This window comes from Myxine glutinosa, chromosome 4 (assembly GCF_964187855.1).
Source record: "Myxine glutinosa chromosome 4, kmMyxGlut1.1, whole genome shotgun sequence".
NCBI lineage: Eukaryota > Metazoa > Chordata > Myxini > Myxiniformes > Myxinidae > Myxine > Myxine glutinosa.
In genome coordinates, this window is record NC_136264.1 from 97946052 (window position 1) to 97970630 (window position 24579).

The window sequence follows — 24579 nt, forward strand, 5'->3', positions numbered from 1 at the left end:
ATCGTCATCCTCCGACTCACCAGCTAATGAACCAAGTGTGTGTTTCAGATTGGAGATAAGAGTGTAATGTGTGGGGGGACTGAAAAATCTGACAAACAATTTATTTTCATCTCAAAAGGAATAAGTATATTATTTGGTACATGTATGCATAAACAAAATCCATATTTTTTAGACATTTCCAAAAGAAATGTACCCAACTTTTCCCAGCTATAGCCTGGGGGGGGGGGGGGGCACTCCATGTGTCCAGTGTAGTAGGACTGTGCCAGTGTGCCACCCAAAAGGGTGGCTTTTTGGCAATTTGAGTATATTCAAGGGTGTGGAAAATTCCATGTGTTGTATATTCAAATTTTGTCACAGTTAACTCTCAGTTAACTGTCAGTGGCATCTTCAGGAAACAAAAAGAATTTGGAAGTCAGAGTTTTGTACTAATTTTGGGGGGTTAGGTGGTTACTTTCCATATATTGACCATTCTAGAGGCTATTTGCATTTCGTTATGATTTTGTAAAGGCACTAATCATACGTGTATTAATTTCTTCTTTTTTTCTTCAAGGTACAAGATGAGTGCATCCTGCAGTGACCAGATCTGTCCCATTTGTCAAGGCAAATTGGAAGATGGAGGTGATGTAGGCAAGATTCGCCGAAAGGGTGCTGATGGGATCAATGAAGCTAGTGTTCGGAGAGGTGACACCATTGCTGTGACTGCTGGCTGTAAAGTGCGTTTGAACTGTCGCAAAATGTACACAAACAGTATTGAAATAGATCTTCATTTAAAGAGGAAACAGAGTGGTGAATCCAGTACCACAAAAAGGAGTACTAGGGTTTCTGAAGGTCCGTTCAATAGCAAAACTGATTGCCTTTTCTGCGGCACTAGTGTTCAGGAAGGAAGTGCAGACTATAGTTATGTGAAAACTGATATCTTTGCAAAGAAAATATTGCTATGCTGTGATAACCGGCAAGATGAGTGGTCTTTCAAGGTCAAAGGTAGAATTGAATACGATCATGGGGATCTACACGCTGCAGACTGCGTGTATCATCAAGATTGTAGCAGCCATTTCAGGTGTGGCCGTCATATACCCCTGCAATTTCAGACAGATCCTGATCCAAAGCGGAGGAAATCTGGAAGGCCAAAATATGAGGACCAAGAACAAGCCATGTTAAAGATGTGTGCATACCTTGCAGCGAATGATGAAGAACAGCTGACTGTTTCTGACCTTAGGTGTAAAATGAAAGAGTATTTGTCTAAGGCCGATTCCCTCCCCTATGGTAATCAATACCTAAAAAGACAGCTGAAGGAACGGTATGGGAACTGCATATATATTGCAGAAGGAGAAGGTTTAGATGACATAGTGACAATGAGAGAGAAAACGTCACACATCCTCAGATCATACTTCAACAGCACAAACCAAGAAGGTGATGAAGAGTCGCAGAAGAGAGCAATACTTGAGACAGCTGCAAGGCTCATAAACAAGTCATAGACAAGTCCAAAGCTGATGGCAGTTTTAAAGTGTATGACATCAACCGTCTAAAAGAAATCCTCGGACATGACATGTGTTCTCAGTTGATATTCATCCATGCCATGACTGGTTGTAACACGACTTCTCGGATTTTTGGTGTTGGCAAAAAGACTGCTTTCCAGAAGCTTGTAAAAGGAGACCCTGTCCTTCGGTCTTGTGCCAACACATTCACCATCCCAAACCAGACCACAGAGGTGATCGATGACCTTGGATGCCGAGTAATGGCTATCCTCTTTGGTGGCAAGTGCAAAGATTCCCTTGCAACAATGCGATATAACACCTTCAGCAAGAAGGTTGTCTCTGCTTCGTCTTTTGTAACACCCGAACGTCTGCCCCCAACTGAATCTGCTACCAAACTTCACTGTCGTATAGCGTACTACCAGATCATGGTGTGGATGGGAAAAGAAGAGGGTATGGATGCCATGAAATGGGGGTGGAGCCTGCAGGATAATCAGTTTGTCCCACTTATGTCAAGAATGAACGCTGCTCCAGACAGTCTCTTGAAGGTCATTCATTGTAACTGCTCCACTGCCTGCAAGACACTCCGCTGCTCTTGTAGACGATATGGACTACCATGAACTACTGCCTGTGGACCGTGCCAACTTGAAGAATGTGACAATCCACATAACAAGTTTCTTCCAGAGGAGTCAGAGGATGACAATGAATAGCGACTAACTGTATAAGACAACAAATGCCTAATGGGCTGGTAAACCTGGCTTACTGGATTACCTGATTACTTTGTGCTTATTTAAGTAATTTTGATGATTTCCTGGGTGCCTTAAATCTAGGTATACACACTGAAAAAATCTCACTAGGTTGACTACTATTCGACAGAGCCATTTTAGTGGATCAGGATGTCACCTTGGGATGTCATCTTGGACTTGTCAATAAATAAATAACTGATGGTAATTTTATTGATTCATTTGGATTCCTTGGGCCCTAAAACCTAGGGTTAGACACCAAAACCACCTTTCTAGGTTGAATAATAGCCGGCGAAGCCGGTGTTGTCAATAAACGCGTACGTATTATGTCGAAAACCAGATTATGCCTTGGCTTGAGAATTCCGAAGCTCAATGGAGGCCGCCATCTTGCGGATGCGGAAGTATGCATAACAAATTGAAAAACGTTCAAAAGGAGTTTCTTTCACCCGTCTTTGTTTGATTCACAATCTTATGCACCTCTAATTTATAATTAAAATACTTTAAGACCAACCTCGGCCCGCACGGGCCTGGTTATCTTCAACGAAAAGCGTCACCAAACACCGGAACCAATGAGATTCGAGCATTTGAAAAATATTTTTCAAAAGCTTATTACGCGTTTCGGACGCTGAAAACAGCGTCAAATATTCTAAAATTGACGAAGAATTATTTTTTAGAAATCTCGCGGCCGTAGGGGATAGTTTTTCACGGCCAGAAATACGGTACAAGCGGTTTACATGAAGAAAGAAAGCTCGGTTTGATTAATGACAGTCACACATTGCCGTTGAAACGGCACAATCGTCTGATCTGTCGGCACTGATCTTACTGCAAGCTAACTTCTTCTGGTTGAGGAAGCCGCTGTGCCCGGAGGGAACCAGCCCTGACAGACTGAAGTTGGAAGACTACACACATACTGTGAAAACGTATGTTAAGCCCAGTTAAAATTTCCTAAAATAGGCCCCAAGCTAGCACATCGTATCGTTACTTCCTTAAGCTTCTTGTGACATTTATTGTATGTAGGTATTGGGGAGGACTGTCTGCTCTTCTCTTTTACCAAGTCTTACCAGGTACGGTACCTACACCGACCTACTATCAACTACCTAACCTACTGATGCCATCGTGATGGGTAAAATAGTGGCAAGAGGCTTTGGCTTCGCCGGCTCATTGCGGCTTTGCAGTCGGGTACTAGTAGCCGGCGCATCCGGTGTTGTCAATAAACGCGTACGTTTTATGTCGAAAACCAGATTATGCTGTATCCCTTAGCTTGAGAATTCCGAAGCGTAATGGAGACCGCCATCTTGCAGATGCGGAAGTATGCATAACAAATTGAAAAACGTTCAATAGGAGTTTCTTTCACCCGTCTTTGTTTGATTCACAATCTTATGCACCTCTAATTTATAATTAAAATACTTTAAGACCAACCTCGGCCCGCACGGGCCTGGTTATCTTCAACGAAAAGCGTCACCAAACACCGGAACCAATGAGATTCGAGCATTTCAAAAAATATTTCTAAAACCAAATCAAGCAATGGAGGCCGCCATCGACCGGATGCGGAAGTTTGCATGAAACAATTGCGAAAAAGTTCAATAGGAGTTTGTTTCACCCGTCTTTCTTTGATTCACAATCTAATGCACCTCTAATTTGTAATTAAAATACGTTAAGACCAACCTCGTTATCTTCAACGAAAATCGTCACCAAACATCACCAATGAGATTCGAACATTTGAAAATTTTTTTTTAAGCTTATTACGCGTTTCGGAGGGTGAAAACGGCGTCAAATAATCTAAAATTGACGAAGAATTATTTTTTAGAAATCTCGCGGCCGTCGGGGATAGTTTTTCACGGCCGGAAATATCAGAAGTTGAGATGGAATTCACCGAATTAATCAAGAAGTAAATTTTATCAATTTTAATCTCATCCAGAATGCAAATGGTACCTACTACACCTACTACACCTACCTACTACCAACTACCTAACCTACTGATGCCATAGTGATGGGTAAATTGTGGCAAGAGGCTTTGGCTTCGCCGGCTCATTGCGGCTTTGCAGTCGGGTACTAGTAATTGAGATATGGCCATTTAAGCTCCCGGCGGCCATCTTGGACGCCATCTTGAAAATGACCCCTTTCCGGAAGTCAGATGTTACTAGATTTTTAGTATGTTATTTAGCATGCCCAATGGTACCAGAATCCATTGAAAAACCTTTTGTATCAATTTTTGTGGGGTTAGGTGAGTTTTTTTCGTATATTGACCCTACTATTGTTGTTGTTGTTGTTGTTGTTTGGAGGACTCCATATAGAGATTACAGTATGAAAGACTATCAGTGACTCGATAGAAGACAGTGTATGGACCACAGCTACAACAGAAGTAGAATTCAACTTACTAGAAACAGGAGTTCGAGTATCCAGCTTCACGAACAAACCAAATCTGCTTATGGTACGTTCAGCGACATTATAACATCACTTTTTATTGTGATAGATAGAATGGGAGACCTTTTCTTGAAATAAAGCATGGACTTAATTGTACCTGTTACCAGAGACATTGCAGATGAAGAGGTGGCAGCAACATAGAAACATTGAAAGAGTAAGAACAGTTTGATGACTTTGTGGAAAGCAGAATAGTCAAGAGAACCGAAACACTCTTTGTCCCCTTAAAGAGAAACAAGTTTCCATTGATTAGTTGTCTTCCACCGAGAGTTGCAAAAAAGGAGAAGCAACAGATTGATTAATCCAGGGAAGAATTGTTCTCTCTTCTCTCATCTGTAGGTATCTCTTGCCAGGTACATGGGTGTGATCTCGCTTGAGTTATTTTGTCATAAGAATCAGTCATACGCACCAGCACTTTCACAATTTGGGACACTTAGATCAGGTGCCAAATAAAGTTTGGTTTCATGTCTGGAAAAGCTGGGTCCTAAGCCAAAAAACTCACCTGATGTTGAGGCCACAATTACAGACGGTGCAGCGATCATAAACATGTTCAAAGCAGGTGTTGCCAAAACATTTTGTGAGTCTGCCCAGACCATGTTCATGAAGGTTTTGGGAAGCAGGTTGCAAAATGTCAACAGAAGAAATATTGTGTGGGATGAATATATCAAAGACAGCCTGAAAGCAGCACCAAAGTGTAAATTAAACAAATGTGTCATGCGCTGTGTCGAGGCAACAACAAAGCTTCCGAGAAACTAGGAATAATTATTGTAGCTTTTTCTTCAGACAATAAATAGACCAAACTGCTCCTGTACCTTGCCTAACAGTCCATCACAATAGAGAGCAAGAATAAAGAAGTTGTACCTGGCTATGGGAACTTCATACTAAGTACCTAGCCACACGTGAATGTAATCTGGACTCCTATCCCCATGCACGCATGAAGAGGCAGATAATAGATTGGTAATTCATGCCGCTGATTGCGTCAGGGAAGGACATACTAGAATCTTGATGAGGATGGTGGACACAGATATAGTTGCCCTAGCCATAGCTATGTTCCAACAACAGAGTTTTGGCTAACATTCAGCATGGGAAAGCACTTCAGGTACATAGCTGTGCATGAAATAGAAACGTCTTTCGACCCTGAGAAATCCAAAGCACGACCATTATTCTACGCCTTGATAAGATGTGACCAAACATCTTTCTTTGTTGGCAGAGGGACGAATAGTGCAAGGGAGACATGGAAGATGTATGACAAAGTCACAACAGCATTTGTGGCACTTCGTGAGGAACTGGAGGCACAAGTCTTGGCTGATAAATCCCATGTGTTTGAACGCTTTGTTGTTCTCATGTATGATCATGCAAGTACCTGTATCAAAAAGGCACACGAAGAACGGTTCACCAAGAAAGCCAGATCCATGGAGGCATTACCTCCAATGTCAGCAGTTCTTATCCAACACACAAAGAGAGTGGCATACCAGGCTGGATACGTTTGGGGACATAACAGCAACTCTAAAACCTCGAGGTCCCAGTGATTTGGGATTGAAAGGGTCACCAACAAGAACATGGGGACCTCTCTGGACAAGTATTTCTGAGGCATAAAAGTCCGATCGACAGCTGATCAGATGTTCGTGTACTCCAGACAGAGGCTGCAGAGGACACTGGAAATATGTCAAAAGTAATTTACGGTATACTGCATACTGCATTATACAAGTGCGGTGCTGACTGTGAAAGAGTGTCATGGAATAGTTGGACTTTTCCACTTCGACTTATGGAGGTCCTTCATAAGCTACTTCAAAAATTATTAAATAACATGTAGTAACCATGAAGACACACTTGAGTACTGTAAAGAGATAAAGGAATAATAACTATAAATTATTTGCAAACAGAATATCCACGTGTTTGTTTAATAAATAGACAAATACCAGTGAGGTATGAAAAAAGATACTGGTATTCAAACAAAAATATGCAAATAAGGCATCAAATTTCTGCTAAACAGGTATTATAAATTTTAAAACCTCAGTATTTTAGTTTTGTTTATGTAATTCATCATACATTGTGGACACAAGTCAGAAATATAAAAATGACAACAAAACAACTCATATCTGTTAAAATTATCATTTTCACTATGTAGCGGCCATCTTGAAAATGGCGGCCATCTTGGATTTTTTTCAAGTGGCCCCAGATCCAAAATTAATTCTCAGATTTTGCTCTATCACATGCCAAGTTATATGCATTTAACACAAAAAGCGCTATTCGGTTGATTTTATGCACCATTCCGCCAGACTATAAATTTCTCACAATCTCTGAAATTTTCGAAACAAAAAAAAGAAAAAGAAAATGCGATTTGCACAGCTTAGTCATGCTCTGCATTGATCTGAACTATCCATACAAAGATTCAAATACCCAATAAACCTTGTTTGGATCAATGGACTTTCACGCACGTCGAATCTCATGGTTTACCCCATGAGACTCAGGTGAACTTTTTTCATTTTTCGAGGACTCGTGGGCTGGAAGCACATTCTCATGGGTCTCACGCAATTGTAACCCCAAGTGATGCTAGCAGACAAATTCAGCCATCATTTAGCTTCTGACCATTCACAAATAGAGAGTTTGAGTGAGGCTTTATCGACCAGAAATCATTCGCGTCAGCAATTACTTCGACGCAAGAGCTCCGATGAGAGGCTTTCATCTCAGAAAGAACCATGAAATGGAAAAATGCATGAGCCTCCAGTGAAGCCTCAGAAATTTTATTTGTGCAAGTTTCTGTCACAGTGGACAAATCAGTTTGTTGCAACGTTCTAAAGCGGGGTTTTCACATTTTAAGTTTTTTCACATCTGAAGGTTTTTAAACGAATTTCAATGAATTGAAATATTTTCTTTTCTTCTGGAGACCACTTGTTTTAACAAGTATCCACAAAATAACTTGATATCATAAGTTCTGCATTATTTACAAATATTTTTTGTAATTCTCTAAGGCTCCTTGATGAGCTTATACCTCTACCATTTGTAGTACAGGTGTAACAAAGACGCGTCACAATGTATTTGTTCACCTTGAATCCAAGCATGCCACGCTTCTCCGCATTGGCCCTCATCCGTGCCTTTTAGGGGTCTTTCAAAAGTTCGTCAAGATAGGAAGCAAACCGTGAAAGATTATTGAGGTTGTTGCTTGCTTGAAAGTTGATAAATTGATTTAGTCCATAAAACCCAGAGATACCAAGAGGGAGAATTGCTTTGCAATACATGTCCCCAACCAATGTGATATTTTAGTTCATTGACAGTCAATATTTGCAAAAAAAATGTATTCCATAAACATTTGGTTTATTGCCAACAACCCAGTGTTAATTTTAGTAATACGCAAACTAATTCATCAAAAAAACAATATTATGAAAACGATATTATTAAGAAACGTAGACTAATAGGTTGTGGCTTGCTAGCAGTTATCAGAAGTGGTTTCTGAAATTATACATCGCTGAATTCTTATTGAGTCATGAATGTCCGCTGAATTTTAGTCACTGCAGTAAAGGCCGAACCAAACCTAACGCTCGACGTAACACCGTAATAATGTCCCAGACATAACACCGTCTTACTAAATCCGTCATACAGAAGGCGAGCTGGTGTCTGGCATTCAGCCCGTCTCCTATGGATATCAGGTAGAGTCACATCTATGGGTTATGTTGTTCAACTGCCATCAACAAAGCAATGGGACGGGTTGAGTGCTGGATGCCGGGATGACGTGCATGTCCGTAGAGGCCTAACCGGGAGCTAAACGTAACACGTGCATGGAAAAGGCCATGGCAGACGGACAGACTGACAAATCTGGCTACTTCACTATATAGATGAAACATATCCGTGTGAAGTACAAAGATAAATAAATGCACAGTATGGTGGGGATACACTATGATTGGCTGAGCCGAGGTGTTATATTTAGGCAAATCAGAATTGAAATCCCCATTGCACCGACCGACTTACTTATTGATACATTTTTTGGGCATTTGCCTTATTGAAATCATCTTATTGAGTATTTGTCCTAATGAAAGAACTGCACAAGCTATATAATCCATGGGCATTTCTTTATTAAGGTTAGAAAGGCTTTAAAAAGTAGGATTAATGATTCCAATTAAATACGTCACGAAAGTCTTCCACAGAGCATTTTAATGCTTTGAAACACCTCGTTTTCACCTCAAGACCGAAGCTCACTCGTAAAAACAAATTCGCTGACTTTGGTGGTGTGTAACAAATGTATGATCAACTTTGCAAGTGATTTTAATTCTGCAACTCCATTCTAGCCAATCAGTGACAAGTATACCACTGAGCCAAACACCTCTGGGCTTATTGGCTCCCGCTTGACCGCTTCAGAAGTAGTAGCTCAGCATGACATGCAAATCATGCTAACGTCACATATGTTCCTCGATGACCAATTACAACGTATTGTCGGAATGGTTCGCCAGCGAATGAGGAAAAGTAATTATTCCATTATCGCTTTGAAAGGAAGTTCATACTCTTTTTGTTGTTATTTTTTTCCTTGTGTATAACTGGAGCCAGGTAAAGCCAGGAAACTGTAGAAAAAGTACTAAAGATAAAAGGTACCTCCATGGTAAGTTTTCCTGGAAAATATGTTCATTTGTAAATATTCCGGGACCACTGTAGGTCACCCTTGACCTTGACTTGATGTTCATTCTTGTACACTTCCATTTTTTTAGCTATTGCTAAATTTCCTTGCCTTTCCCATTGGCTGAACATAATACATTTGGCCAACTTGGGTACCCAAGCCTGAGAGAAAGGGTGATGTGGAGCCAATGTTTCAGGAGACAAAGTCGAGAAAAACTTTCCTAAGGACGGCATTCCTTCCGTCCGGCTGGCTTGTTTCCAAGAATGTTGTCCATCTCCGCCACCAGCGCAGCTGTCAACTTAGGAAGCACCTGTGTAGGTCAATCAACAATTTTCAAGTTAACTTCCTGGAAGAAATTTAAATAATTGTGCATTTCGATATATTGGGGAAAATGTTGAGAGAATTGAACAGGAAATTGAAATTTACATCTTTAAATTTACAAATTGAACAAGCAGAATGAAAACAATACGTCTCAGGACCATAATATTTGGTTGATACGCTACCTGTATAGCTCCGAGGTTCTCGATGAGTTGCTCCACCTTGGTAGCCCTCAGGAGCACCGAACTCACACCTTCATTGTGAAGGCACCATGCTAATAGAACCAGACATTGAGCAGGCACCATGCTAATAGAACCAGACATTGAGCAGGCACCATGCTAATAGAACCAGACATTGAGCAGGCACCATGCCAATAGAACCAGACATTGAGCAGGCACCATGCAAATAGAACCAGACATTGAGCATCAGTTGAGACTTTTGACTTCGTGTAATTGTCGCACAATGTAATGATGGCTCTGCATGACATCTATAAAATGAGAACATCGCTTTACTATGGTAAAAAGTTGAGTCTCTGACATCATGCCCGAGGCCCATCATCACATTGTGCACTCCAGCCTTTCAGTGATGCTTTGTGGTTCCTTGAGACGTCCCTGCTGCCTCTTTCCCTCCTCACTGAGCACCTTTTCCTTGAGCCACTGATATCCCTGCATCGAGTGAAGAGTTTAAACGAACAGGTATGACGTATTCATGTCGAAAACCCAAATTCCCTTCAGCATCCTTTTTGTAAGTAATGGGAGAAGGTATAACCATTTCCTCTTATTTGCTGTACCAGATCAATAATACTTTTAATTGTACTGGATAGTTCATCACCACCATGCACATCAAGAGCGAGGCTCATGGAAGAGTAAGGATGAACTGACAGTTGGGTAGTGGGGGAACAATTGGGCACAAAAAGGAAGGGAATAAACACCCAGAAAAGGAAGAGAGACACAAGATGGGAGGAAACACTGACACGAACAAGTAAGAGGGGACAAATTTGAAAACACACTCTTTCATAGCAATGCTTCAGATAAAGTTTATCATGGTTGTGATTTCAACACCTAAAGGTGGTTATATGGTTGTGATTTCAAACTTTGCTAACAGTTTTCTGCATTCCCACAGTGATTCTCTTTAAAAATATGATATGTGTGAACCATTAAGTAGGTAAAGTGGTGGCTTTGTTGTGAGGACTCTGGGCTGATATCCCAGTGATTGTGGCTTGAACTCTGATTTAAGCAACATATAAAAATACTTTATACGCCTCATACCCATGTTCATGCAAGCCTGTAGTACATGGGCTTATGTTGGGAAACCAAAGTTTGTGGACCGTTTTGCTAGATTCTTTGCAACAAGGCTTAAATCACTCTAAATAGCATATAAAATAAAAAAATTGCTGTTGCCAAATTTTCACGACATCTTCATGGTGGCCATCTTTGATTTCAAGATGGCCACCATTTCGGACCTATTTTGCCTTATATCTCACTTATTAATCAAGGTATCAGCACAAGAATAGTGTCCTTACCCACATTTTCGGGGTCAAGGAAGACAATGGTGATAATCAAATTTCAGCTGGATGGCCAACATCTTTATAATTTCAAGATGGCCGCCATTTTTAATCAAAGTATGAGCAAACATAGCCTAGTGTCTTAGTCTGAGACAATTGATGAAGACTAGTTGTGGTGGCTAGCAACCATCATAGACTTAAGCCTTTTCTGAAAGCAATGCTACAGTTTGTTAATCAGTTTGTTTCATCAAACAACTCCTATCAAAAATCCAAACGACGGGCTCTCTACTGATCAAACACAATGTCATTCCCAATAGGCTGGGCATCAGTGTTGCAGCATTTCTCCAAATCAGCATCACAGTTACACAATTCGGTACAGACTACATTCCTAGCTTTGCATGAACACCTGCGTGAACACAATTTGCTAGGACTCTTTGCAGCTCGTCCACAGCCACAGCTAACAAGTTGGAGAATTGAGGCTGGAGCAATTGCAACCTGCGCCAGGACTGGTCTCAATTCGCCTCCAACAGTTTCCCATCCCAAGGTGTTTGGGTCGATCACAGTTGGATTTAGAGTTAGATCTTGTGCCCACGTGTGTGCTTGCAAATGAGCACGTTGGACATGCTCTTTCCAGGCACCAGCAGTTGGTGTTAGTTTCTCGACTCCCTGATCAGCCTTCAGCTGGCGGAATAGGTGCCATCGTAGTTCAGCAGCACTTCTTATTGTGACACCTTTCGGACATAAGAGGCGACAGAAATACTCTTCACATCCTTCTAGGACAGCATCAGATGGTTTATCACCCTCTCCAAGCTGAGCAATTGCTGACACTACTGTTTGACTACTTTCAGTGAATGCCTTGAAGCAAGTTGTTTTTCTCTTCCCCTGAATGTGGCCAGTGGTGTCACAGCCAGTGAGAGCATGCCAATTAACAAGTGCTTTTGCCCTCTGAGCACCAAGCTGTTCATAGATTGGCCTTAGTAAGATTTTCCGACGGTTTTTTCCAGTGCCCATGATAACTGCAGCATCACTTCCTAGGTCATCACTTCGACGTAGAGCAAGTAACAACACATCTGTGTCTGGGGAATAGATACTCACAATGAATCCTGTTTTCACAAGTTGCACTGCATGCAAAATCATGAGTGTGTCAGCTTCCTCCTGGCTACTGACCTCTTTAGCAATTTCACATTCAAAATTGCTCTGGACACTTCTCCTTGTCACTGTTACAATCTGCATGGAGGATCTACTGTTGATCAATCTATTTGCCAGGAAGAGTGTCAGTGAATCCTTTGTGACATTACTAGCAAGGAATGACTTGGTGTCCTTGATTTTGGTTTGCTCATCAACAATATAGTTTTTCACTGCCTTGGTCTTGCCTCTACGACGTTCCCTTGTTCCTTCCTTCAATGATGCATCAATTGTGTAATTGTCAAACACAACCCGAAGCTGATCATAAGCACGTCCTCTGCATTCGGCTAGCTGTACATACGCTGTGCCTAGCTCCTTGCAGTTCTGAAATTTCTTGACACTCATTAATTCTTGCAATAGCGCCATTCCATCAACAATTAAGCATGTCCTGGGTCTTTCTTGCACATTCTCAGGGTGTTCTGCAAGTTCTTCAGCATGGTCACTTGAGTTTGTGTCATCACTGGATTTCACAAGACCCTCCAGGAGTGATATGATCTTGCTCTTGTCGGTGGTGGGGTGGACCATTCCATTTGGCTGGAGAAGAGTTCTATTGGTATTGGACAGTTCATGTGCCCCTACCACTTCCTCTAGATCCACTGCTTCCCTCGATGACCTTGCAATGACTAGTAGTCGAGCAAACAGGGATGTCGTCACTTTCAGTGCCACTACCTCACTACCAGTTTTCACCAACAGGTCTTTGCCGACCGAATTCCAAGATGGCAATGTCAATTTGGTCATTGTCAACCACAGGTTTTGGTTTCCCTTTATTCTCTTTTCTACAAATGCACTTTAAGCCTCCTGTCCGAATTTCTCTGCATTAAGAATTCCTTCCTCCACAGCTTTAGGAATCACCTCAATTGCAGCATCTATTGCTGTCCTTCTTGCCTTTTTGCCATGAATGACAGAAGGTTTTTGGCCTTGACCATCGGTAATATCACAACAAATGTTCTCACGGATCTTCTTTAACAGCCTGCCCCTGGTGATGCTGTGATTCTGAATACCATAGTCCCTCATCATGTTACTGTAGACCTCATCAGCCTCAGGTGTTGAGACAAACTGTCCATCATCGATGCAATCCTGTAATTCAGCGAAGAACTCAATTTCAGCTGATACAAATCTCTCTCACTGTCCTAAGTCCCAATCACCACTTCGGTCACCTGCACAATTTTTGCGCTGTGGCATTTGCACGTAGCGACTCCAGTTGGAGGTCAAACAGCTCTTAAGGTAGTAGTAAGGGAAACATATGAAAATCTGTTAACTAAATTGTTACCAAAAAATTTCTTCACCAATATGTTTGTAAAGGTGTGTAATAAGATGTGTTAAAATGTTGAAGTTCAACTCCCGTGGGAAACCCAGAAAAAAAGCTGTTGAATTCGGGTACCGAAAAATTATTTTCGAGAATTTTTATTTTTTTAATCGGCCCTTAAGTAACTTATGAGGGGTCAAATAAGGGTTTTTCATGATTCTGAGTTGATTGTTAACATTTATATTTCACCACAGACACTCCTTTGTGGAAAAATAATTTCTAAATATATATCATTTTCTACTTTGCAGGACATGGAGTCTAGCAATATGGATGAAGACGTTACTCCACCTGTGCTCAATTGCTTCATCTGTGCACGCTCGGATACACCAGCTGAAAGGCTCATACAGGCAACTCCAAAGGGATACTCAACTTTATTGAAACAAGCAGAAACTGTCGAAAATGTTACTGTTGTGGAACGTATGAAGGAGGCTCAAAAGGAAGGAAAACTGAGGTACCACCAGAAGTGTAAAAATGATCTGTACAACAACTTTGTTGCAACCACCAAGAAGTCAGCTCAAGCATCAAAGGCAGAGAAAGAGTCATCAAAGTTGAAGCGAAGACGCACTACTTGTGAGTTCAGTTCATCAACTGGCTGCAGTTCTAGAAGATCACAGTCAGTTGACCTCCTGTATAAGGATGTATGCATTCTTTGCAACCAACCAGCCCAGCTCTACAAAAATAATCCAGCACAAGCTAGAAAGAAATACAGAGTGCCAGATAATTTGACTGCAGATACACTGAAGGCAAGCTTGCTGAAGACAGCACGGAGTCGCGGGGATGACTGGGGCACTGAAGTCACTGCACGCCTGGAAGGGATCAACGACTTGGTAGCAGAAGAAACACTGTACCATTTGCGATGCAAACTTATGTTTGCGAGAGGTGACCGTTTGTCCAAGACTGATGAGGAAGGAAAAAGGAAGAGAGGACAGAGGACAGCATGAGGAGCGAGAGGCAGTTTTTATTGAATTCTGCGAATGGTTAGACTCAGAATTAGAGCATGGGGTAATGAACATGGACCAAGTCCATGAAAGGCTGCAGGAGTTTGATCAGTCACCAGAGAAGAGCCTTTCTTATTCAAAGCATTGGCTAAAGATAAAACTTCTAGAGAAATACGAAGACACCTTGTATTTCACACACAGGAAAGAAGGGCAGATGTACTCTGTCTCAAAGATGGCACCGACAATATTCTGCGAGTGCATCATGCTAATCTTGACCATGGAGATGAGAAGACTCAGATCATAAAGACGGCACTCAAGTTCATATCCAATGATATTGCCTTGATTGATTTAGGTCCAAAGTCATACCCCACCACACACAGTATGACTGACATCGATAGTCAGCTGACACTTGTTCCTGCAAGCCTTCAGATGTTCTTGAGACCGATTGTCAAGACAGATGAAAGAGTTGCCGTTTGGGGGCAGAATTTTATTAAGGCCTGTCGACCTCGGTCTGGAGTATTGCCACACCAAATGGGGCTTGCCATACAACTTGATCATAGATTTGGGTCAAAATGGATGCTCAACAAGTTCCACCGGCTGGGATACACTGAGTCTTACACGGAGACACAAAACTACAAATACTGCTTCCTTAATAGTAGGAGTGGAGATGATGTTCCAGATACTTCTGGCACTCTTGACACCATTGTGGAGGAAACCGATGAACAGATCAATGATGAGGTTGCGGTTGATGCTGCGCTTGAGGATCAATCAGTGATGACAGCCAAAGTGCCAGCCAGTGAAAGTGAATTGTCAAGTAATGATCAGGTGGTCTTTATGGAGGTTGGGGAAACAAACAATGCAGTCACTCAGTTTGTTGGAGACAATATAGATTTAAGCATTGTCTCTATTCACGGAAACACTCCCTTTCACTCAATGGGTTGGATCGAAGTCACCTCTCCGGCACCACCCTTGCCAGATCCACAGACAACAGCAGCTTTCCCCCAGGTGAAGTTGAAGGCACTCGACAAAGCTAAGATCCTGAGAGGAACCTGAGAGGAACTTTCTCCCCCATTTCCCCAGATAGTTTTCACTCATTAACCTTCAATGTTTACACTTTCCCCTCAAGTTATGTATTCCGTCATATTTTATAACACCTTTTTCTTCTTCTTCTTTAAAAGGCTGCTTTCGACTTGCTCACCAATTCAATTCATCCCAAAAAAAATATCCATCTCCTATAGTGCCTTTTTTCTACATTCCCTAAACTCTCCTGCACTCCATCCTCCATCCAGCGTCCTTAAACATATTTTTAACTCGAAGGTCACAAGAAACTCATTTTGCAATAAATGTTCGTTTCCCATAAATCGTACACTTTCAAAAATCCAATCTCACCCCTCCCCTCCAAATCTTCCCCATAACCCCTCCCCTCCAAATCTTCCCCATCACCCCTCCCCTCCAAATCTTCCCCATCACCCATCCCTTTCAAATCTCCCCCCTTGCCCCCTCCCTCCTAAACTACCCCCTCACCCCTCCCCGCCAAGACGCCCCCTCGCCCCTCCCCTCCTAGACTCCTGCCTCACCCCTCCCCTCCAAATCTCCCCCATATCCCATCCCTTTCAAATCCCTCCCCTTGTCCCTTCCCTCCCAAACTCCCCCCTCACCCCTCCCCTTCAAATCTCCCCACCCTCATTGCTTTTCAATTTCCCCCCTCTCACTCCCCCTCCTCAAAGCGTCCTCCCCGCTTCTTCCCCCTTCAAACTCTCACCTCCATCTCCCCCAACCTTCTGCCTCGCTCTTCCCCCTCCTCAAATAACACCTCATTGTGGCTCACCCAATCACCATCAAACCTTTTGTCCGCCCCATCCTTCCCTTTCTCCGAGCTATTCTGAAATCTCTGACACACCTTCAACAGCTCTCCCTACCTCTTCCACCTCTTCCACATCTTACCCTACCCCTCCTCCCCCCTGTTCTGTATCTGATGCTCCCCCTTCCTCTTCATTAACGGTATGGACCTCAAACATCCGGGGCCTTCGTTCAAACTTAACTGATCTCTCCTTACAGGTTGCTTCTGTCAAACCAGACGTGATCTGCTTAACAGAAACTTTCCTCCTTTATGATGTCTCTGATTCCATAGTATCTCTCCCGGGCTACTCCCTCCTCCGGTATGATAGACCTGAGCCTCGTCCTGGAGGCGGGGTTGCTAGCTTTATCAAAAACTCTCTTCCTCACTCGCCCTGCACTGCACTCTCTCCACCTCACCCCCAGGAATACCTCTGGCTACGGCTTCCCCTTCGCTCCCACCTCTTGTTCATATGTGTGTTGTACCGTCCACCAAACAGTGATGACTCCATCTACATCTCGCTGTCTGATGATATGGACCAACTTCTATCTACTCATCCCAACTCTCTCTTCCTCATATGTGGTGATTTCAACTGTCATCATGCCAGTTGGCTGGGTGTGGGTACCTATCTCACCAGCCATGGCTCCTCAGCAAAGGACTTCTGCGACTCACTGGGACTGACACAATCTGTCAATTTCCCGACCCGGATCTCAGTCAACGGAACATCTTCTCTTCTGGACTTGGTTATGACTAACTTCCCTGAAAATGTCTGCTGCTCTTCTTCTGCTCCGATCGGATCATCTGATCATGTCCTTGTTAAAGTGGACATCTCTCTGACCATCCTCAGGGAGCCTGCTCAGCGTCGACGAGTCTGGCATTTCACTCAGGCCAACTGGCACGGTCTTCAAGCAGCCATCAATCATCTGGACCGGTCTCCCATCTCTACCACCTCTGACATCAACTCATCCTGGGAATTCTTCCAAAGTAAATTGCTCTCTCTCATGCACAGATTTATCCCATCTCATCTTCAGTTGTCATACCCTTCCTCCCGTCCATGGTACACGGAATCTTGTGGTGAGGCTGTTGCCCAGAAACAACTTGCCTTCATCTCCTGGAAAACAAATCCAATGGAAGGAAATCTCATTTCCTTTCACAAAGCCCGAAACAAGTGTGTGTCCACCCTCAGGAGAGCCAGGAAACAATATCTCTCCGTTCTCAAGACCGAACTCTCTTATCTGTCTCCCTCTTCCAAATCCTGGTGGCGTCTGGTCAAATCCGTTTCTGGTGTTTGTTCCCCCTCCATCCCCTCCCTTACCTCAAACGGCTACACAGCTGACTCCGCACGTGAAAAAGCTGAATGCCTCAACTCTGTGTTTGCCTCTAAATCTTGTGTCCCAAACCCATCCCTCTCTGTACCAACCATACCCAGTCGTACCCTGCTGCTCCTGGACTCCGTGTCCTTTCCTCCTGACAAGGCGGAAAAGTTTCTGTCAACCCTCGACTCTGATTCTGCAACTGGACCCGACGGCATCAGCCCACGGGTCCTAAAATCCTGCTCTGCTGCTCTATCTCACCCTCTCTCTGTTCTCTTCACCCTCTCTTTTGCTCAAGGTCAACTGCCATCTGCTTGGAAATCAGCCAACATCACCGCTTTGCACAAAAAAGGTGCAAAAACAGATCCTAGCAACTACAGACCAATCAGCCTTCTCCCAATTATCAGCAAAGTCATGGAATCCATCATTGCTTCGGATATGAAATCTTTCCTCTTCTCCAATGGCTTGATCTCTGATCATCAATTTGGTTTCAGACCAGGTCACTCTACTCTGGACATGCTGCTTCTGCTGTCTCAACAATGGATGGAGGTCCTCAATGCCAAACAGGAATTTAGAGCTGTCTCCCTCGACATATCACGTGCCTTCGACACGGTCTGGCACCCCGCTCTGCTCACCAAACTCTCCTCCTTTGGTATCCATGGAAATCTCCACGCATGGCTGGCGGAATTCCTCTCTAGTCGTCGTCAACGTGTGGCCCTGAATGGGTTTCTCTCATCTCCTCTTCCTGTTCAGGCTGGAGTTCCCCAAGGCAGTGTTCTGGGCCCCGTGCTTTTTCTGGTCTTCATCAATGATCTCTCTGGCTCTCTCGAAAATCCTCTCTATCTCTTTGCTGATGACTCCACTCTCTGCCGCTCCATTCCTCTTCCCTCAGATCGGCAGTCTGCTGCCTCCTCACTCTCTGAAGACCTGGACAAAATCACAGACTGGTCAAACAAGTGGAACATGTCTTTCAATCCTGACAAATCTCACACTCTTACTATGTCTCTCCGAAAAGATCGACTGGACAACCCTCCCATCTACTTTCTCAACAATCCTCTCCAAGAAGTTCTGTCGCTCAAGATTTTGGGTCTCACTATCTGCCATGATCTTTCTTGGGAAAACCACATTTCCAAGCTGGCCTCCAAAGCCAGTCGCCGACTGGGCATCCTCTGTCGTGCGAAGTCCTTCCTCGGCACACCTGAGCTCCTCACCACATACAAGGCTTTCATCCGCAGCTCAATGGAATACTGTTCTCCCCTATGGGCCGGTGCTCCTGCCTCACACCTAGCTCGGCTACACGCTGTTGAAACCAAAGCTTTCAGAATTATTGGAATCTCCCGCGATGAAGCTATCTCTGAGGGCCTTTCACTCACTCACCGCAGGCAGGTAGGTGGTCTTTCTGTCTTCTACCGACTCCTCTCCGGCCTTGCACCCCCAGCTCTCTCTGTGCTCTGTCCCCCAAATATTCCTACAGGTCGCACAAGATCTGCCAGCAACCCTCTGATGGTTAAACTGCCGAAATCTCGGCTCTCTGCTCACCTTCACTCTTTCATTCCTCTTTTCTCCCGCCTCTGGAACAAACTCCCTCACTCCCTTCAATCCCACTCCTCCCTCCAGGTCTTTAAAACAGCTGTTCACCACCATCTCTTATCTTCCCCCATCCAAAATCTTGATCTTTTCTACCCCCGCTAATTCACCCCAGATCCACCTTGTTTGAAATTCCAACTTCTTTCCTGGAAGTCCTGGCAGTGTCCATATGTTTTATACCTCTCCCACCGCCCCCTTCCCACGCCCCCCCCCCCCAAAGCCCTCGCCCTCTCTCAGATCTCTCGATGTCTCCATGTCTCTCGGTCCCTGCTCTCAAATGTTGTGTTTGTGTCCTTCCCCCTCTCTCCCCATCTTGTCTACCGCTCCCTATGTTATATGTTTTATGTGTCGGTTTGTCTTTCTGTGTGATTAATGTTCGCTCTTTCACGAGCCTCGATCTTGTATACAAAAAAAAAAAAAAAAATAACTGAAGTAAAGATTATTCCATTTACGAACAGGAAACAGATAGGAACGAACGCGATCATGTTTCTCCCCCTCGCTGAGCTTTCCTCCTCCCTGGCTCATGATCAGCCACTCCTCACCCCAGGTGACACACTCTGGGCAGCGGGGTGGGTGATCAAAGCCAACGATCCTGAGTTCCCACACTCCAACTGGAATGGCTGGATGAAGAGAATCCATGCTAATGATGCAAAGCAGAGCACACAGATCGAGTTCCTCCCAGTTATTGAAGGAGACCCTAATGACCTCAACACCATCTTCACCACTCTGAAAGAGGATCCTTCTACAGAGCATGTCTCTGAACCCCAGTGACTATGGATGGACAATAGGTGTGCATGGGTATGAGCCAGTTCCAACACTGGACCCCACGGCTCCTGAGGAGCTATTGCAGTTCACGAGCTGTAATTGTCATGGAGATTGCAGCAACCGGCGATGCAGCTGCAAGAAGAATGGGGTCACGTGCATCTCGGCCTGTGGAGTCTGTAATGGCATTACATGCAGAAACTGCAGTCATGATGTTGTTGAGTCTGAAGAAGACATAGACAATGACTGTTGAAACTTCTGACATTGTGAATGAGAAATAACTCTTGAGTATTATATATGTATGTGAAATAAAAGCTACTTTGTGTGTAAATGTAAAAGTGAAAATATAAATGTTAACAATCAACTCAGAATCATGAAAAACCCTTATTTGACCCCTCATAAGTTACTTAAGGGCCGATTTAAAAAAATAAAAATTCTCGAAAATAATTTTTCGGTACCCGAATTCAACAGCTTTTTTTCTGGGTTTCCCACGGGAGTTGAACTTCAACATTTTAACACATGTTATTACACACCTTTACAAACATATTGGTGAAGAAATTTTTTGGTAACAATTTAGTTAACAGATTTGTGAAATATCTCATAAAATGCCCTTACTATAGGTTATGTCCCTTGCAAGAAAATCTCCCTCAACGAGAAAGTCCACAAGGTTGAGTTTCCAGACACTGTTGTCACTGTTTTCCACAATCTGTTTAACTGACCTACCAATATCTTTGCTTCTACACTCACAGCGTATCTCTTCTGTCCCGGTCTTTTTGTCCTGTTTCACAGTCTGACAGAAAAAGCACATATTCCGGCAGAATGATGGTACTGTCGACCGTGTCTGCCTTTCTGCTGGTGCTGAACAGGAGGCTTCCTCTGGAATAGGAGTTGTTGATGGTCTTCCTCGTTTCTTACCTCCGGTCAGAACACGAGTGTCCATTTGACTTGTGGCTTGTTCATATCGTCCTTTATCACGTTCAATATGCTGTATATGTGTCAGCATACCGTAACAGCTCCGATGCCATAATGCTTTTCTTGACATCAGATCACCAGCGGATAAGCCTTGCAGTCTCTGATTTATGGCCACATATGTCGGATTCCTGTATGTATCTCGTTTGGTGAGATTTCGCAAAAATGTCTCATATGTATCAGTATCTGCCTGTGGTGTGCTTAAAGGCTCAAGCACTTTCCTTTTTATGTATTTCTTCCCTTGGCATAGCAAACAAAGACTGAAGTCAATGGGCTTCTTTTTAGCAGCAGGTTCCTCTGGCGTGGTCATGATGCCGGCAGTCGTTCTTCCTCCACAGTTATCCAAGAATGCAACTTCTCAAGGTCGTCTGCTGCACATCTGAAAAGAATAAAGATTGTTAAAAAGTCATCCAACACAGTTTCAGGAATATTATTTGACTAAAACTAGATGTACGGTAGCTTGATTCTTTAGATAATATTTGGGTGTGGATCTGGCAGAAGAACTCCCCTGTCCCCCCACCTCCTATCCACCCCCTCCCAATCCAATCCTAACCATTATCTAAAAATGTAAGTACCTGTGAGTAAAAGTAAATAGATTCAATACCAGGACATTTATATTTAAACCTGATATACATGAAAACCTTTTAAAGTATGGCTTTGACCTGGAGTTTGGGCAAAACTAGCTTAAAAAATGGTGGCCATCTTGAAATTATAAAGATGTTGGCCATCCAGCTGAAATTTGATTATTACCATTGTCTTCCTTGACCCCGAAAATGTGGGTAAGGACACTATTCTTGTGCTGATACCTTGATTAATAAGTGAGATATAAGGCAAAATAGGTCCGAAATGGTGGCCATCTTGAAATCCAAGATGGCCGCCATGAAGATGTCGTGAAAATTTGGCAACAGCAATTTATTTTATTTTATATGCTATTTAGAGTGATTTAAGCCTAGTTGCCAAGAATCTAGCAAAACGGTCCACAAATATACATAAGCCCATGTACTACTGGTGTTGGCTTAGCGGTTAAGGTGCCGGCTTGGAGATCCTGGGCTCAAATCCCGGTCAGATCGCTGAGTTAATGCCAGGGGGGTTGACTCAGCCTATCATCTTTCCAAGGTTGACAAATTGAGTACCAGCTCACTGGTAATTCACTGTGTGTTGCAAGAAGTGAGTAACAGAGTTGGTGGCAGGAAGGGACTGATTTTTGCCTCTTATTTGCAATTGATAATAATATTTATTCATATAATATATGTTTATTATTTATTTATTTATAATTATTATTTATTATTTATATAATAATATTTTATTATTATTATAATACTTATATAATATATTATTATTATTATTATTATTATTATTATTTATTTATAATAATATTATTGTATTATTATTATTTATAATTATTGTTTATTTATTATTATATTGTTTATAATTATTATTTTATATTGTTTTATATTGTTATTTTATATTGTTTATAATTATTATTGTTTATTATTTATATAATATTTATTTATAATATATTATTGAGATAATAATATTGATAATAATATTTGCAATTTGCAATTTGCCTAATAGCGTACAGCAGGATATGCCTCCCAATGGTTTATGCCAGATGGCTGTAAAACATTGCTTCAAAAAGGGGACCATGGTGCCCAAAAAGGCCAGCCTGCTCTGTGGGGGGAAAATGGCCTCTAAAGACGGTTCCTATACGCATGTTCATTCAGGACAAGTATGAGGCAATCAAGGTGGTCAAAAAGAGAAAATGACCTTTCAAGCTCAGGCTCATTTATAAGCAGTTTGAGTAAGAGGAGGTGTAGACATGTAGACATGTGGACATCAATCTCACAGCACAAAAGCACCTCTGAAAGCATGCTTTTTAAGAATATCATGTAACATACGGAGGGGTCACAGATGACCCCCTCCCAAGACCACAAGCAACATTGTGTGGGAATCATGGTCACAGATGACCCCCTCCCAAGACCGCAAGCAACGTTGTGTCGGAATTGTGGTCACAGATGACCCCCTCCAAAGACCGCAAGCAATGTTGTGTGGGAATCATGGTCACAGACGACCCCCTCCCAAGACCGCAAGCAACGTTGTGTGGGAATCATGGTCACAGATGACCCCCTCCCAAGACCGCAAGCAATGTTGTGTGGGAATCGTGGTCAGAGATGACCCCCTCCCAAGACCGCAAGCAATGTTGTGTGGGAATCGTGGTCACAGATGACCCCCTCCCAAGACAGTGTGGAAGTGTAACTCAGTGTAACTTATTGATTAAAGACTGGTAACGATTTCGTAAATGGATGCCAAGAATGTGCACGCACATGGTAATCTCTTGTCCACCTGGTCACAGCCCCTGGCTGGAGCACCCCCTATCGTTTGGTAAACGGAACTCACAGCAGGAGGGGAGCGAGCTGATGCCAGGACTTGGTGCATGCATGACCTCGGGGCATTAGCGGAGAAAGGATTAACATTCAGCGGACAGGGGATTAACTCCAGTTTGTCCATATAAATCCGAGCAAACGTTGAGTCAAGGAGACTTGTGACCCCAAGCTCTGACCGACGGAACGGACGAGCACTCATCATCAGACCCTCTGCCCGACGGGAGTGGCGGAGGAACATCGGCCGAACGAGAAGGACCATGCGAAAAGAGTTAACCTGGTCCATTGAATTAAGCGGTATTATTTGGTAATGGAATGAAGTGAATAACCAGTTAATAAACCAGACCTTTTGTAAAACCTGTGTCCGGTCATTGGAGTCTTGAGTCTCAGCAACCAATTCCCTGACAATTTGGAGGCACCGCTGACATCAATTGTACACAAACAAGTCTTTAAAAGGTGAGTGTGTCTTGTTTTTGTCCAATATGATTTACGAACTTGGAAATAATTTTGTACATACATGGGGGAGGAGGTGGTCTGGGGCTTCCTTGCGCACCGATGCCGCGACATAGGATAAAGAATGGTACTTCGATAAACGATTGTAGCTATTATTCGTGTTTTTCTAAATGATTTCTGTAAATACGTATTTTTTGCGCTGTCTAAATAAAATGCACCAGGTCGGCGCTGGCCATTAAGGGCCTTGCTGTGACCTGGGAGCAAACGGAGCATGTGTGCACCATGCGACCGTTTGCTTCCAAGTCGTGTAAGGCCGGTACACTCGTTTACACACCCGTACACGTGTAAAGTAGTTTTTTTTTTTTGCACTTGTTCAAAGCACGCGACTTGCTCGGCGTGCGACAGGGAGCCGGGAAATGGAATTATATTTATATATATATATTTTTACCTCATTCCAATTTATGGTATTGCGACAAAACGGCTTATATCTTTGGAACGACTGGTCGGATTTAGACAAATTAAACGGAATTGTGTAGGACGAAAGCCGTGGGTCCAAAGTTAAAAAAAAAAAAAAAAAAAAAAAAAAAAAAAGGGGTGGAGGAGAGAAAAATTTTTTTTTCAGTTTTCCCGCCATGTCTAAAACTCGTTCGATCAACAAATAAATTCATGACAGACAACCCCACCTCATGCCGGTCCAGAATTATTGTGAAAGATGGCGATTGGATGAAAATTGCATACCAACACTCCCTCACTGTCCCTCATTGTCCCTCATGTCCATTCCGGC

General features: G+C 43.0%; 1 protein-coding gene across 1 annotated transcript in view; it reads right to left on the bottom strand.

Annotated features, from left to right (window-relative positions):
- Positions 1 to 9462: 9462 nt before the first annotated feature.
- The window catches only part of LOC137425932 (voltage-gated potassium channel subunit beta-3-like), a 41018-nt gene continuing 25901 nt past the window's right edge, over positions 9463 to 24579 (bottom strand). The window contains 3 exon segments of the mRNA XM_078775278.1: positions 9463 to 9552; positions 9746 to 9834; positions 10105 to 10225. Coding sequence (XP_078631404.1) covers positions 9463 to 9552; positions 9746 to 9834; positions 10105 to 10225 — 300 coding nt within the window.